At 37.4% G+C, this 16,750-nt stretch overlaps 1 protein-coding gene across 1 annotated transcript; it reads left to right on the top strand.

Moving 5' to 3' along the window:
- Nucleotides 1-6,012: 6,012 nt before the first annotated feature.
- LOC121802611 (adenine phosphoribosyltransferase 1-like) lies at nt 6,013-9,757 on the top strand. Its single transcript, XM_042202292.1, has 6 exons — nt 6,013-6,426; nt 6,506-6,616; nt 7,282-7,374; nt 8,068-8,217; nt 8,648-8,706; nt 9,476-9,757. The coding sequence occupies exons 1-6, from the start codon at nt 6,141-6,143 to the stop codon at nt 9,527-9,529; spliced, it is 753 nt and encodes a 250-aa protein (XP_042058226.1). The 5' UTR covers nt 6,013-6,140; the 3' UTR covers nt 9,530-9,757.
- Nucleotides 9,758-16,750: the final 6,993 nt, after the last annotated feature.

Genomic DNA, 16,750 nt, shown 5'->3' with positions numbered 1-16,750 from the left:
AAGCAAGTGGGTATTTTCCTGTTAAGGTAGGTAGCATTTCGTAGGCGGCGGCGGCTTTTTATAAGTTCATGAACTTAACCCATTCTACTATTTAAATAAATACGACTCTTGACTCTCTATCCATAATCCATACCCCCACTTAAAACTCATTAACCTATTTCGCTAATCTATCCAACCGTCTTTAAAAAACTGACTTTGGACTCGTCATAACTTGTTCAATGGTCAAATGGAGAAGTTTTGAACGATGTTAAGTTTCAATTTATTAGTAGTTCACATTTTGGATTGTGGTTTTTTAAGTTATGTAATATGTGGACAATAATGTGCACAACAATTACTGGATCTTTATAATTGTTTTGATGTTCCAACCAAATTTTTCCTCGATTTTGAGTTAAAATAGTGCAATTTCAGTTGAGATCGGATTAGAAGGAAAATATAGGAGTACTATGATTTTGTTTGTATGGGCATAGTATAATGATAGATAGTATTTTGTATTTAATGTCACCACACCAATTGCAAGAATCTGGGCAAAATCCATACCAAACTACCTAAAGTGATTGGTTTTGGACTTAATAGATGAATTTGGACATAAAACTTGGGGTCACGTCACCCCCTTGCAAACTCGGTCTAAAGCGTCTAGAACCAACCTTTGGTCTTTTTTCTTTTGAGTTTGGCTAAGTACACTACACTACTATTTCTTCTTGCTTTCTTAATATATTCATCTACTAGATACATTCATATCTCAACTTGTAGATGCATTCATATCTATTTTACCATGTTTATATGCTCACCCAACTTTTGAAAATATTTTGAGTTCAGTGAACTCGGATCAACGCGGAGGAGTGAGTTGTGCAACTTACATAATATCGTATGAGTATATTTTTTATGAGTCTATATGCTTAAATTTTTTGTTTTATTTATGTTTTTGTAGGTGACCCAAAAATGGAATGTTGGGTTTTTGAGTTTTGGGCATCAAACTTTATTTTGTTTGTACTTGCACTTAAATTCTTGTTTTGATATAATGATATTTATCACTTGAACTGAGATATTTGCAAAATTGTTGTTGGGATTTTCCTTGCATCTTTCGTTATGAATTTCGTATTTAAGTTGCTACACAGTTGAAACTCAGAATTAAATACGGGAGAGGATCCCCTGCTGTGCACAAATCACAGCAGGGCCCTGCTACCCCTCACAAACATTTTTTAAATATTAAATTTTTTTTTAATAAATAAAATAATAATAAAAAATTGTATTGTATGGGGCAGCAGGGTCCTGCTGTGATTTGTGCACAGCAGGGGATCCTCTCCCATTAAAAACAGGATCAAAGACTGGCTCTTCAATTAAATAACTTATAGGTTTAGGTGTTAAATAGGAAACATTAATAGTAGTCATTTTTTAAAGGAAAATTATTATTCTGGCATATTGGGTAAGGAATGATCAAAAGCGAAGCTTCCTTTACTTGGTGGCGGCGCCACATTCAGCTTGTTTGGTTACAGACAGTTTAAAATGAGTCCAAATAATGATTTGCTAAGCAATGACTCAACACTTCATTTCATGCTGACGAACCGCCTAAATCAATATTACTTAGCCCACCCGCACCGCGTTACGTGGGTGGCCCGTGTTTCGTTCCGCAGTGACGGAATCGGGACGGGACGCATTGCAGGCAGCGTCTCGTCCCGTCACCAGCCCGTCCCCAGCACGTCCTGCAGTGACCAATCGTGTGACGTCTCGCCACGCGTTGAGGCGACGTGGCGAGCTCCCTGGCGATGCGTGACGCCCACTCGCCGACCCGCGAGTGGGATTCGTCACGCTGACGCAATAATTCATTTTTTTAAAAAAATCGAAAAAAATTAAATTGTGAAAACGGTAATGTTACCGTTTTTTATAGCCGTTTCCAATTTTTTTATTTTTATTTTATTTTTTTACTCTATAAATACTCATAATTCATCCTCATTTCACACACAACTACACATCTATTCTTCCCAAATCATCTCCATTTCCTCTCCAATTTTCATCTCAAATCATCTCTTTTATTCTTCCCCCAAATTTAATCAATCTCATGGATCCATATGAGCAAATGCGTCAAATAATGGAAGAATCACTTGAAGAAGATAGACGCTGGGAAGCGGAGGAAGCCGCGCCGCCCCAAAGACGCTCCCGGACTTACATCCATCGTAACCGGGAGGAAGCCGCCGCAAGGTTAGTCCGCGACTACTTCTGCGATAATCCGGTGTGCGGAGATACCTATTTCCGTCGGCGTTTCCGCATACGGTGACCGCTATTTCTCCACATCGCAATACATTGGCGGGCCGGGAAGAGTTCTTCCAAGAAAGGTTCGACGCCGTCGGCCGTCCCAGCCACACGACGCTGCAGAAATGTACTGCAGCAATCCGTCAGCTTGCGACCGGACAAACGACGGATGTGTTCGACGAATACCTCCACATTGGAGACAGCACTGGGAGAATGTGCTTGCTCCAATTCTGCAAAGGCGTCCGGGCAGCCTTCACCGACGAATTTCTCCGGAATCCAAGCACGACAGATTGCCAGTTCCTGCTCCGCCTTCACGAACAAGTGAATGGCTTCCCCGGGATGCTTGGCAGCGTCGACTGCATGCACTGGCAATGGAAGAATTGCCCGGTGGCGTGGAGGGGGTTGTACACGAGCGGCCACAAAGGCACCCACCCCACCGTTATACTCGAGGTCGTCGCCGACTACTGGCTATGGATCTGGCATGCGTACTTCGGGGTCCCCGGCTCGAACAACGACATAAACGTGCTCCAGCAATCCGACCTCTTCACCGAAGTTTTGGATGGTAAAGCGTCATCCATCAACTTCATCGCTAACAACCGGCGCTATAGAATGGGGTACTATCTTGCCGACGACATCTACCCGAAGTGGCCAACCTTCGTGAAGACGTGCGCTAGGCCTGTGAACGCAAAGCAGACGCTTTTTGCGCAGAAGCAGGAGGCTGCTCAGAAGGATGTGGAGCGGGCGTTCGGGGTTCATGGAGAACATGGTCGACATCATGTATACGTGCATAATCTTGCACATCATGATTGTCCAAGACGAAGGACCCGAGGCGGGAAATTGGTTCGACCCCGAAGCCCCTGGAAGCTCAACCGCCAGTAGTTCGCCTCGAAGTGGAGTGCATCCGTCCATACAAGAACGATTGTCTATTTGGGCAAGGACACGTGACTCTTCCGCCCACGCCCAACTCCAAGATGATCTCATGGAGCACATTTGGGCAAACTTTGGTGGAAGAAATTAAATTATGTATTTTTAATTTTTTTAGGATTTTTAATTATATATTTTTTTAATTTTTTATGAATTTTATGTTGTAATGTTATTTTATTGTTAATGAAGTGTGTTTTTTATTAATTGAATTTGTTGGAAAAAAATAAAAAAATGAAATTGAATGGATAGTAATTTAAGAGAAGGTTAAGGGATGGAGGGTTACAGGTTCCGTCCCTTAATTAAGAGATGAAGTAAAAAAGTATAGTGGGGCCCGCAAATAGTGTTTTAAGGGACGATTAAGGGATGGTATAGTGACAGCGTCGTGGATGACCTTATTCTCATTCAACTATGTCATGGGAGATTTATCTTCAACAAAACTAAATTCTAGTTAGAGCATCCACAACCGTGCTCTTGCCAGCGGCACGGTTGTGGGCCCGGGCGGTACTATTCATGCCTGCTCTCTGGCAAGAGCACAACACCCACAACTGTGCTCTTCCGCAAGGACGAGCACAATTAATATAAAATTCAATTACACAAAAACATTTTCATAATACTAAAATTCATTAAAAAAACCACAATAAAAATAACAAATTACAAATAAAATAAAAAGACATAATTAAAATCCTAAAAATTAAAAATTACATAATTAAAATACTAAAAATTAAAAATTACATAATTAAACTCCTAAAAATTAAAAATTACATAATTATTGGCTAATATAACCCGAGGAAGACTACGCATCCGGCGGCACCAACCCCAATTGTTTTTGGAGACCCAATATCATGGACTCGTGCGTTTGAAGTTGCGTGGGGGTCATAGTTGACCTATCGGCCAAATTGAGTTGGGCCAAAAGGGCCCACAACGAGTTGTTCGGGGGTGGAGGTGGAACATAGGGTGCGGGTTCGGGAGCAGGGGCAGATGGAGTCGCGGCGCGACGTCGTTCGGCCGCCGCCTTCTTCCTACCTTGCGGTCGGCGTCGGGAACCGCTTGGTTGGGCATCGGGGCTACCCAAGTTAGCTTCGGCGAGTTGGCTAGCCACTTCTTCGCCGGCGTCGGATAGGGATGCCGACCGTGAGCGTTTGGAGGAGCCGCTAGAGGAGGATGTTATGCCTCCCTTATACTTCGGGTGCGTCCGCGTCTCCTGCCAAACGTTAAGATATTTGAACGACTTACCGTTCATGGATTGGTAGGTGCTCAGCGAGGCGGTGATGATGTCGACCTCGCTTCGGCCGCTCCCGGCATTCCGGGACTCCTGGATGAAATAGCCGTTGAACTTGCCAATTTCTTCGTTGGCTCGGCCGATGCAGTTGCGCACCATACTCTCGTTGCGCTCGATCGTTCCCGGCGGCCGGTGTGCATTGTACCGGCTAGAGACGCGCTACCAAAAGTGATCGCCGGATTGGTTCGTTCCAACCACCGCATCTTCGGAGATTTCCAAGTACGCCTTGAACAATCTTTCCATCTCCGCCGGTGAGTACGGTGTGCGGACACCGGCGCGAGATGGAGGATTCGGCATTTGGGAAGGGGCGCGAGGCCTAGGCTCCGGTGTCCACCCGTAGCGCCCATCGGAGGCACCTTGATCGTCGATTGGGTATGGCCGGTAGCCACTCGGAACGCCCGAATCTTGGGTGAGAGGAGGGGCCGAATATTCCGTTTCCGGACTATGAAACGGTTGCGAACCGAACCATTCGGGGTTCCAACCATGAGAGCCGCTTGGGTTGTCGTCGTTACCGGACATAGTGGTGTTGTAGGGTGTGAGAGGAAGATGAAAATGGATATGAGAGATTGATGATGAGAATTGTGTAGTGAAAGTGTGAATTTTTTGGAGTGAAATTGGGGGTATTTATAGATGAAAGTGTGTATTTTTGGGGTAAAAAAAATAAAAAAAAAAATTAAAAAGTGGGGAAAAACGGTTATAAACGGATATAATTTTTTGGGGAAGTGAAAATTTTTTTTTTTATTTTTTATCGATTTTTTTTAATAAAAATCCGATTTTTAAAAAAAAATAAAAAAATGTTTGAAACCAACGGCTATGCCGTTGGCGAATGGGAGACCGCCACGTGTGCGTCCGCTGGCACGGACGTGCTCGATACATCGAGCAGCGCCGTGCCAGCGGCGCGGTTGCAGCGGTGGCGGTCCTTCGCCTTGCCGCTGGCACGGACGGCGGTGGCGCCAACCGCCACCGCTGCGGATGCTCTTAGAATCATACTGAATAATACTATTACACATTGCAAAACAAAGCCTGCCGAATAATAATATATTTAAATCTATTACTTAATTGTTGTTTTGTGTTCTTATCTTTTAAATTAGTATGTTTGTCACACAATTATAAACCATAAATTAATTGCAAACATGCTCCATCCCAGTAAATGTTGATAGTTTGAATGTAATGAAGGATAAAAGTTTCCAAATTATTGAGTTTGCATGTAAACGAATCTTGATGCCCTTAATTAAATTATTTCACTTTCAAATTTAGATTTACTTCCCAAAGTAATTTAATGTATTTGATTAAAGAAAAAAAATAATATTAAGACTTTATATTCCTTTTTCCATAGAAATTACACGAAGCGACGTGCTATAATTAAGTCGAGCTAGTACTTGAACTTTCAAATGTAGGTACCTTTAGTTATATCTTCAAATCTTTCACTCATACTCAAGTAATACTAGATTGATCACAAGCACATTTTTAATAGGAGTATATTTTTCTCAGTCTTTCATAATCTTTTAATTATCTTGAAAACGAACACTATTTTCGAATATCAGACGAGAAGTTGAAGCCCAAATATGAGCGGAGCCAATGATCGACTAGAATTCAGCTTGGTTGGAGACTGGAGCCGTTTGTCGCCCCGCCCTACTTTGAGGCACACTTTATGTAATTATTTTCAATTTTGCACATTTTAAACCTTGTGATGAACGCTCTCTCTCAGCCGCCGCCTCTCAAAATTAGCGAGGCTAAAATCGTCTCGTCGCTGCGCATTTCAGTCTTCACCAAACCAGATTTCTTCACACCTAACACTGCACCACCCAGCAGAAGCGATCCGCTTATCTACAGCCGCTTTACTGGTGGCGCAACCGTACCGGAGCGGCGGAGAATGAGCGGAGCAGCCATGGCCACATCGAACGTCGACGCTACTGACGATCGCATTGCTCGGATCGCCTCCACTATTAGGGTCATACCTGATTTCCCCAAACCTGGTCAGGCACCTGGATTTTGATCTTCGATTTTGGAGTACATGATTGAATTGGAATTGATTATTCGGAAAAATATGGGCAGGGATTTTGTTTCAGGATATAACGACGTTGCTGCTTGATCCTAAGGCGTTTAAGGATACCATCGATTTGTTTGTTGAGAGATATAAAGATAAAAATATTAATGTTATTGCGGGTAGGTTACGTCTCCTCTCTATCTCTCTGTTTTCTAGCAATGTATTTTCATTGTAAGCTGAAGCTGAAGCTCGGAAAGTAGTTTTAATTTGTTCGTGCTTGTCACTGCGACAAGCTAAGCTTGGACGATAGAGAAGAGTTTTATGGGGGTAAAATTTAGCTGATGTTTGAATATGTTTTAGAGGTAAATTGAAAAAAAAGTGCGATGTATTTGAACGTAGGGCTGCACAATAGCTTTCCCAAACCAAACCAGAAACTGTGAAGACAGGCCTTAAAATTTGAGGCTCTGTTTGGATATGTTCCAGTGAAAAATTGAGTATGAAATGCAATTGTACAAAGGTGGTGTGATTTGTGCTTTAGATGAGATTGTTTTCTAACTAAAGAGAGTCATACTATCTTGCCATTTGTTAAGTTATACTAGATGAGATTAATGTTAGAAGACCAAAAAAAGTTGTTATAACAGATGTAGACTATTGATGGTGTTAGTGAATATTTAGATGGTCTGTGCTAACTGTGTTAGTGGGGGGACTTATTCAAGTTGTATATAGTCATCTCATCGAAATGCACAGAGGTGAAGTGGGTTCTAAAATTAATTCTCTTATCAGTGGAAAGCTTCTTACCTAAGAAATTAGTGATGATCTTGTAACATCATCAGATTTTTCACAGGCATTGAAGCAAGGGGTTTTATATTCGGTCCTCCGATTGCATTGGCTATCGGTGCAAAATTTGTTCCAATGAGAAAGCCCAAAAAACTACCTGGTACGGCTGAGTAATCTTAGTGCAATCATACAAATAGTTTGCTTATCATCTCATAAGTGTGTTAGAATCTTTCAGAGCTTCGTGATACGTGCTTTCTCTGATGACATGTTATGTTATGAGTGCAAAAGGGATGCTCTCAAGCTTGTTTCCTTACTGCTTTACACATCTAGTTCGATTGGTAGATCAGAGAGCTTCAAAATGTTTACTGCTTTAATCACAGATTCAAGTTGTTTTTTCATTCTAAGTTTGATGGGATGCTTACGCAAAGTCAATTAGGCTGCCAATAACATTGATTTTTTTGTTTACATTGCAACAGTTTTGTTTCGCTTCTGGAATTCTCACTTTAAATACTTTTTTGCATCTTTGAGAAAACTCAAGGTTTTATATGCATCTTTCCTTTGTAAATTTTGAGTTTAATATTGTTTTTTGTCATTGCGATATCTGCTGCTAATCAATTCTATTTTGATGGAAGAAGCCTTTCTAAAAATTTTGTGTTGTTGAATATCATTAGACATTTGTCACATAATATGAATTGGACTTTATTTTCTCTGTAGTTAGTTCCCTTTTTAGTGTTATCTGAACCTTTTTCTAGTTATTAGATTGATTAGCATATCAGCTGATCCATTTCGCGTGAGCACCTTGTAGATTTACTGCAAATGTTACAGTAAATCCTAATAAAAGTAATCCTGACAGGGGAGGTAATATCAGAAGAGTACTCTTTGGAGTATGGAACTGACATAATGGAGATGCATGTTGGAGCTGTACAACCTGGCGAAAATGCAGTTATAGTAGATGATCTTATTGCTACAGGGGGTACCTTAAATGCTGCAATAAGCTTGCTTGGTATGCATTGCCTTTCTTTTGTGCATATGCTTTCTATATTCCTTTTGTTAGAGATTTGAAGTTAGCCTTGGAAAGAAGGTATCAGCAATTTTCTTTTGCATTTAACAAAAGGAATTAAAATTTCTTAGGATTTACCAAAATGCAGCATATCTCCTCTTTATTTCCAAAATGCTGCGTACTTAGTTGTGATAATCTAATCTAATCAATTATTCTATGTTTCAGTTCAGCGTGCCACATGTGTACATGTCAAGTAACTTGTTTGTTAAAATTCCGATCGACGCTCCAATGTTGCTTTTATTTTCTTTCCTGCAGGCCACCGTGTACTTTTCTTTGTTTACCAATTTTAGGAGAAATGTTAAGTTAATTATAACCAGTTGACTAGTGCTATCAGATACTTGAAATTTCTAAGTAGGTCTTAATCTTAATGCAGGACGTGTTGGGGTCACTGTGGTTGAGTGTGCTTGTGTCATTGAATTGAAGGAACTGAAGGTATATGTAATTCCTCTTAAGGTGGCACATTTTTTTATGCTTTTAGCATTGTTAAGGTGCTTAATAATTAAATAGATTGGAACTTGTCCATACTTCAGTATACGATCTAATTGGAGGAAATAGAGCTCTACTCTGTAGACACTAAGCCATCTTAATCACTGCTTAATCATTTGTCCAAGTTTGGATGATTTAGTTGGCAAGTTTCTTCTACAAAATTGGACTATCTTACACACTCAACAGTCAACATGACTAGCCCTCGCATTGCAACAGTTTTTTTTACCAAATTTCCCTGAAACAGAGAGGCACTAAGCTTAGGCTAATTCACAAAGCAAGATGGACACAATTTGAAAGATTCCATTATTGACCAATATGAATAAAAATAAGGACACACAGTTGGGCCTTACGATTATCTCTACCTAGCAATGAAATGAGCAATAGTGGCTGATGGCTTGCTTTATATGAGGTGCTCGGTTTTGTTGGCTGATTGGTTTCTCCATGCTTAAGGAAGGTAGAAAAGGTGCATCCCTTAATGAATGGAACTCGGCAGACAATACTTAAGCGACTGAAATAGAGTTAGTCTACGGACAATAGGCCTAGACTGACAGAAAATAAAACTAAACTTTGTTTACTTACTCTCAACATTGAACTGAAGTGGTTACCTTTTTTCCTGCCATTTACTTGCTTTCTAAATCTCGTTCTATCTTATTTGATTTGTATTTGAATGTTACTAATTTTTAGTTTGTTAGTAACTCGTTGTTGTTGATTTTAGGGTCGGGAGAAATTAGGGGACAACCCGCTGTTTGTTCTCGTGAGCGAGACTTGAGGTAAGAAAGAATGCTGCCTTGCCCCCACACATAACTACTGTATTTGCTGTATTCCTACAATAAATACTAGGCTGTGCCTAATTCTATGTGCTCACGAAGTACTCTTATTTGGGTTGATATGAAAATATTGTGCCATTTAAATATGTAAAATATTTTTAAGATTGCAGTCCACGAAGGCGGCATGGTTTTCTTAATGCTACGAAATTGGGAAGATGATATTTTCTTAATATCTATTTATTTACAGAAAACTACTTTGCTTGTAGATTTTGGTGCCTCTCTATCCAATTTTTTGTAACAATCCTTAGTTTTCCTGCTAACTAGAGGTGCGAAATGGGGGCTGGCCCGAAATAAATTGCGGCGATGTTTCATAAAAATTAGAGGTCATAAAACAATAGTAGTAATTGTACTGTCTGTCTTCTGTATATAAATTAATTATACTTTAGAAAAACTTAGCAATATTATCATCGTAATTAACCTTACTAACTAAATCATCATGAATAAAGAAATGAATTATATAACCTTCTCTTCAGCCTTTGACCTTTCAATGAATCAATAATACCAGTTAAGTAACGACACAACAATGAGTCGAGAACCATATTAAGTTGTTTACCACAAGCAACACGTATTCGCAATTTAAGTTAATTATTCATTCCCTTTGTTAATTCAAGAAAAGAGAATTACAGCTTACACCAACAGAATAGACCATGCCACGCGCGCGCACACACACACACACACACACACACACACACACACACACACAAACACAACTATATATATATATTTATATATTTCATAATTATATTTCATAATTATATATCATAAGGCGAATTCATTAATTTCGGCCGCCACCTCCACCATACATTGCTTCATCACCTCTTTTGCCACCTCCATATCCACCACCATGCCCTCCTCTTTCGCCACCTCCATATCCTCCGTCGTGCCCTCCTTGTCCGCCTCCAACATATCCACCACCTCCATGGCTTCCTCCTTGGCCACCTCCATATCCACCACCGACAACTCCACCATGCTCTCCTCCTTTGCCACCACTATGCCCTCCTCCTTGGCCACCTCCACCTCCACCATGCCCTCCTCCTTGGCCACCTCCACCTCCACCTCCACCTCCACCATGCTCTCCTCCTTGGCCACCTCCACCATGCTCTCCTCCTTTGCCACCTCCATGCCCTCCTCCTTGGCCACCTCCATATCCACCACCTCCACCATGCCCTCCTCCTTGGCCACCTCCACCTCCACCATGCTCTCCTCCTCGGCCACCATGCTCTCCTCCTCGGCCACCATGCTCTCCTCCTACTCGGCCACCTCCACCACCACCACCGCCACCTCCACCACCACCACCACCACCACCACCACCACGTCCTCCTCCTTGGCCACCTCCACCATGCCCTCCGGCCTCCTCCTTGGCCACCTCCACATCCACCACCGTGCCCCCCTCCTTCACCACCTCCAAATCCAACATTACCACCAAACCCACCATTGAAATGGAACCCACCCTCTTTGCCACCAAACCCACCTCCTTTGTCACCTCCAAATGTTTCTTTCTCTATCTTCCGGGCATTGGCCATCTGCACCAGAACCAACCCTAGCAACAAGATCATTACCAACACCCTACCGTTTCCTAAATTCATCCCCATCTTTCACGAATTTTAGGTAAAGAAGAAAATATGGAGATAAGTGCAAGCAAATATTCTTGTGATTCATTGTTCAAAACCTTTGATCTTATTTATAGTTTCAATGTTCATAAATGGATGCAGTTGAGACATAAATATAGCCTTTACGTTTTTAGGGTACGATGTTATAGATTGCTAAACATTCCATCATGTGCCGGTTAGATACTATTTAAATTTCTCAACCATCTTAGTTAACTCATACTTATATTGCTAAAGTTCATCATCATTGCATTTTTACAACATCTCACCTTCTTCGTGTATGTCTAAATGACTTTGATTAATAATTTAGGTTTCCTTACTTACTCCTCTTTATAATCTCATTGATTGAACATAGATTTAGTCGGCACAAGATTTAATTATGTTGTAATCACTTTCTCGTAAAAATAGATCTTAAGTTCTACTATTACTAATCAAATACACAATTATCCTCTCATATGGTCATATGCATCCATCTTCAATTCTTCATCTACTTATACAGCTGCATATTTTTCAAATAAATGGCGTCAGCTATCTAGAATAGTTTAATTAATTTAATTTATCACGGAAGACACATTTCCTCAGTACATAAAATTGGATGTGTAATAATCTGATGATTTAATTATAGAATTAAGTGGTCTTAATTCGTTTCTCCATTTTAAAGAGAATTTTACCGGGAAGCGATAATGAACTGATAAAGGTCTATTTTCCAAGTCAACTGAAATTTTCATGTGCATGACATTCAGGTTCAACTATATATTCACGTTAATATTCGTTCAAAATATATAAGTGGAGATGCCCGATGCCAAAATCATTCAACCTTTTTATTCACAATTTTATTTAATCCACATTCTCCCATTTCTTCACTACTTAATTTCTTTTTTGTTTTTTTTTACATTTTTCACCATCTCAATTTCGTTCACGAATCACGAAACCGTATCATCATGTTAATCGAAAGCTCAAATCATTGTAGTATGACCGTGACTCAAAAAGAAATTTCAAATAAGTTTATAAGGCATTCTTTATCAGCGAACATGTTCCGAGCTAGAATTTAAAAATGGTTAGACAGTATTATATTTACTTATGTTTATTATAACAATAAGGGAGCCTTAGGGTGACACTACGTTTAGAGTGATACCATAGCACTAATCCTAGCCATTAGATCTATAAGACGGACGCCTATGATTGAATTGATGAAATAGAGTTCAAATTACAGTCTTACGTGTTGGATATTGCAGACGTGAGTATTTTAGTCAATTCTCGAAAAATTAAATCAGAAATAGATTTGGTAATATGTATAAACTGCAAATACTACTTGTAATGCTGCAATATTTATAGAGTAATATTGCAATCTAGTAAGGTAAAAAAGGTATTACGAATGATGAAGGCGTGTAACACTGCAATATTCATAGAGTAACACTGCAATATGGTAACAAACTGAAAATAGAGAATACCGATTTTGCCCTTTAGAGTTATTTTATGTCCCAATTTAATTAAAATAGGTTGCCACATGGCAGCTTAAGAATCACACGATCTTCAGATCTAATGGCCTAAAATGGTGGTATGGTGTTACAATAAAGAGGGTTATCATATTAATACATCCCTATAAGAATATGTTTATATATGCGAAAGAGTAAAGGCCAAAATTGGTCCTGAACATATAGTCATTTTACGATTTTGGTCCTAAACATTATCTTTTGGATTTTTTGGTCCTGCACATATGGACATTTGATCATTTTGGTCCTGCACATATGGAAATTTGATCATTTTGGTCCCCCGTCAACATTTTCGTTAAAAACTAACGGTCAACATTATCTTTTGGATTTTTTGGTCATGCACATATGGATATTTGATCATTTTGGTCCTGCACATATGGAATTTTGATCATTTTGGTCCTTCGTCAACATTTTCGTTAAAAACTAACGGTCAACGGCCGATTTTTGACTAAAACAATGGGTTGGGTCGGGTCGTGTTTGGGTCGGGTTTGGGTTACACGTTAAGAAAAAAAATAATTATTTTTTATTAATTAAAAAATTATAAAACTTTAATTTTTAGTTATTTTTGTTGATTAAAAATATTATAACGACTAAAACATGATGTTATTATACCATTTAAACATGATATTACACAATAAAATAAAAAATTACCAAATTAAAATAATCATTTTTTAATCAAAATAATAAAATTAAAGTATACTAATATTAAATCTATATAATAAAATTAAATAATTAAAAAATTATTTTTAATAAAATCTAAGCATAATATTTTCTTCAAATTCATGAAAAAATTAATTAAAAAATACTATACTTTAATTTTATTAATTAAAAAATATTAATTAATTTTTTAAGAATATTATGCTTAGATTTTAACGAAAATATTATGCTTAGATTTTAAGAAAATATTATTTTTTTCTTAACGTATAACCCAAACCCGATCCAAACACGACCCGACCCAACCCATTGTTTTAGTCAAAAATCGGCCGTTGACCGTTAGTTTTTAACGAAAATGTTGACGGAGGACCAAAATGATCAAAATTCCATATGTGCAGGACCAAAATGATCAAATGTCCATATGTGCAGGACCAAAAAATCCAAAAGATAATGTTGACCGTTAGTTTTGAACGGAAATATTGACGGAGGACCAAAATGATCAAATGTCCATATGTGCAGGACCAAAAAATCCAAAAGATAATGTTTAGGACCAAAATCGTAAAATGGCTATATGTTCAGGACCAATTTTGGCCTTTACTCTATGCGAAATTACATTCACATTTTAAACAGTACTTAAAGATAGTTTTAAAAACATTACTTCCTCCATCCCTGAAATTTTGTCACACTTCTTTTCTGAACTCATTTTGTAAAAATAATAATAAATAGTTAGAGTGAAGAGAGTATAAAGTAAGAGAGAGAATAATTTAGTTAAGATTTTTCTCTACATTATTCTATCTCTTACTTTACCCTCCCTACGCTTTAACTATTTATTACTCCCTCCATCCCACAAAAGATGTCATACTTGTGGGACGGCACGAGATTTTATGAGGTTTTATTTTGTGTGTTAGGTGGAAAGAGAAAATATAACAATATATTATTGTGAGAGAGAATTTTTTTTAAAAATGGAAATGTGACATCTTTACTGGGACAAACTAAAAAGGAAAGCGAAACATCTTTTATGGGACGGAGGGAGTATTATTTTTACAAAACGAGTGCAAAAAAGAAGTGTGACAAACTTTCAGGGACGGATGGAGTATTTGATAGACGACATATGTTTTTTCGGGTTTTTTGCTTCTTGATTTAATTATATATGATTGTAATTTATTCAACAATGAATATCAAAACTTAGAGCATCCATAACGGTGGTGGCCCAACCTGCGTCCGTCCGCGCCGCTGGCACGGACGTGTCTCGCCGCCGTGCCAGCGAGCAGGACACGTGGCGCGCGGCGATTGGGCAATGGCATAGCCGTTGCCTTTGAATTTTTTTTAATTAAAAATCGATTTTTAATTAAAAAAACGATCAAAAAAAAAATTTCACTTCCCAAAAAAATATATATCTGTTTATTACCGTTTTTTACCACTTTTTAATTTTTATTTATTTTTTCCCCAAAAATACACACTTTCATCTATAAATACCCCCACTTTTACACCCAAAAATTCACATCAAACTACACAATTCTCATCTTCATTCTCCCTCGGGTAATATTAGCCAATAATTATGTAATTTTTAATTTTAGGAGTTTAATTATGTAATTTTTAATTTTTAGTATTTTAATTATGTAATTTTTAATTTTTAAGATTTTAATTATGTCTTTTTTATTTTATTTGTAATTTGTAATATTTATTGTGGTTTTTTAATGAATTTTAATATTATGGGAATGTTTTTGTTTAATTGAATTTTAAATTGAATTGTGCTCGTCCTTGCGGAAGAGCACAACTGTGGGTGTTGTGCTCTTGCCAGAGAGCAGACATGAATAGTGGCGCGGGGCTCACAAACGTGCTCGCTGGCAAGAGCACGGTTGTGGATGCTCTTAGTTTTCTAAGTATCATTTCATGGGTGGCTTGCTTTTTATAAGGGCTAAATTTGGTTTATACATGCATTGCATTCCTTTTAAGTTGTTTTTAATTAAAATTAATGAACTCTTAGGATTGACCATTTGTGATTTATTATTTACTTTTTTTAAAACGTAATTTTACTTATTGTTGACAGTGCCAAGTTTGGTTTATACATACATAATGATTAAGGATTAATTAGTTAATTAACATAATGAAGCATGCGTTTTGGTGTTTATTTGCAGTTGCTAAGCACTGACGATATATGGATGCATGCTCCAATTGCATACAATGAGATGGACGTGGAACTTCATAATGCTCTAAATCTATGACATCATCATATAATTAATCCAGCATTATATTATTATCACTATTTAGTTTACATTTTACATTTCTATCCCTTCCTAAAATAATAAGGTCATGTTTGGTTTACGGGAAAGTAAAGTTGGCAAGGAAAATGATTCATGGGAAAAAGAATCTCGGAATATGATTCCTAACTGTACTTTTCTGTGTGTGGAAAATATCAAATTCTAAATTTCATGTTTAATTTAAACACTAAACTAAAAACAAAATAACTACTTTTTTATTAATAAAATATAACAATAATAATAATTATTATTATATATTAAGATTTTTTAATAAATTATTAATTAAAATTATAATGATAATAATTATATTATTATTTTTATTATTATGATGAATAATTTAAATATGAATTATCCATATAATAATATAATTGTAATTATAGTTATTTATTGATATTACAATCATTACATAATACAATACTAATAAATATAATTATTATTATAATTATAATATTTACTGATATTATAATTAATTAAATCTATAAATATACAAATGTATGATAAAATATAACATTAAATGTTGTACAAACTTCAAATTATGATCTGTACAGTAAGAAAATGTCAATAGATGACAAAACAACATCAATAAAAAATGTCAACACAACATCAACCATTGACACTAGATTGACATTTTTTATTGATGTTGTTTTGTCACATTTTCTAATAGTCCAGATCATAATTTAAAGTTTGTACAATAGTTAAAGTAGAGATAAAGTAAAGTAAATAAATAAATAATAATATATATACGACTTTCTTCTATATATTTTTCTTTCTTTTACTATACTTTCTCTATATTTTAATTATTTATTACTCCCTCCGTCCCTGAAAATTTGTCACCTATTTCCTTTTTCCTCCGTCCCTAAAAATTTATCACCTTTCACTTTTACCATTTTTGGTAGTGGACCCTACATTCCACTAACTCATTCACACTCACATTTTATTATAAAAATAATATATAAAAGTAGGACCCACATGCCACCAACTTTTTCAACCCACTTTCTATTACATTTATTAAAACTCGTGCCGGGTCAAATGGTGACGAATTTTGAGAGACGGAGGGAGTAATATTATTTTCGCAAAATAACGTTAAAAAAAAACTCCTCAGACGGACAAAGTCCTAGTTTGCGTGGTCTTCAAGTCCATTGTCTAAA

The sequence above is a fragment of the Salvia splendens genome, chromosome 5 (assembly GCF_004379255.2).
Source record: "Salvia splendens isolate huo1 chromosome 5, SspV2, whole genome shotgun sequence".
Classification (NCBI taxonomy): Eukaryota; Viridiplantae; Streptophyta; class Magnoliopsida; order Lamiales; family Lamiaceae; genus Salvia; species Salvia splendens.
Note: the sequence above shows the minus strand (reverse complement) of the source record. Positions and strands in the feature narration are given on the sequence as shown.

Excerpts from the sequence above, each read along its gene's own strand:
- LOC121802611 (XM_042202292.1), top strand. The coding sequence starts at position 6,141 with ATGAACGCTCTCTCTCAGCCGCCGCCTCTCAAAATTAGCGAGGCTAAA. Across the intron at positions 6,427-6,505 it reads ACCTGATTTCCCCAAACCTG|GGATTTTGTTTCAGGATATA; the intron begins GTCAGGCACCTG and ends AAATATGGGCAG. Across the intron at positions 6,617-7,281 it reads AAATATTAATGTTATTGCGG|GCATTGAAGCAAGGGGTTTT; the intron begins GTAGGTTACGTC and ends GATTTTTCACAG.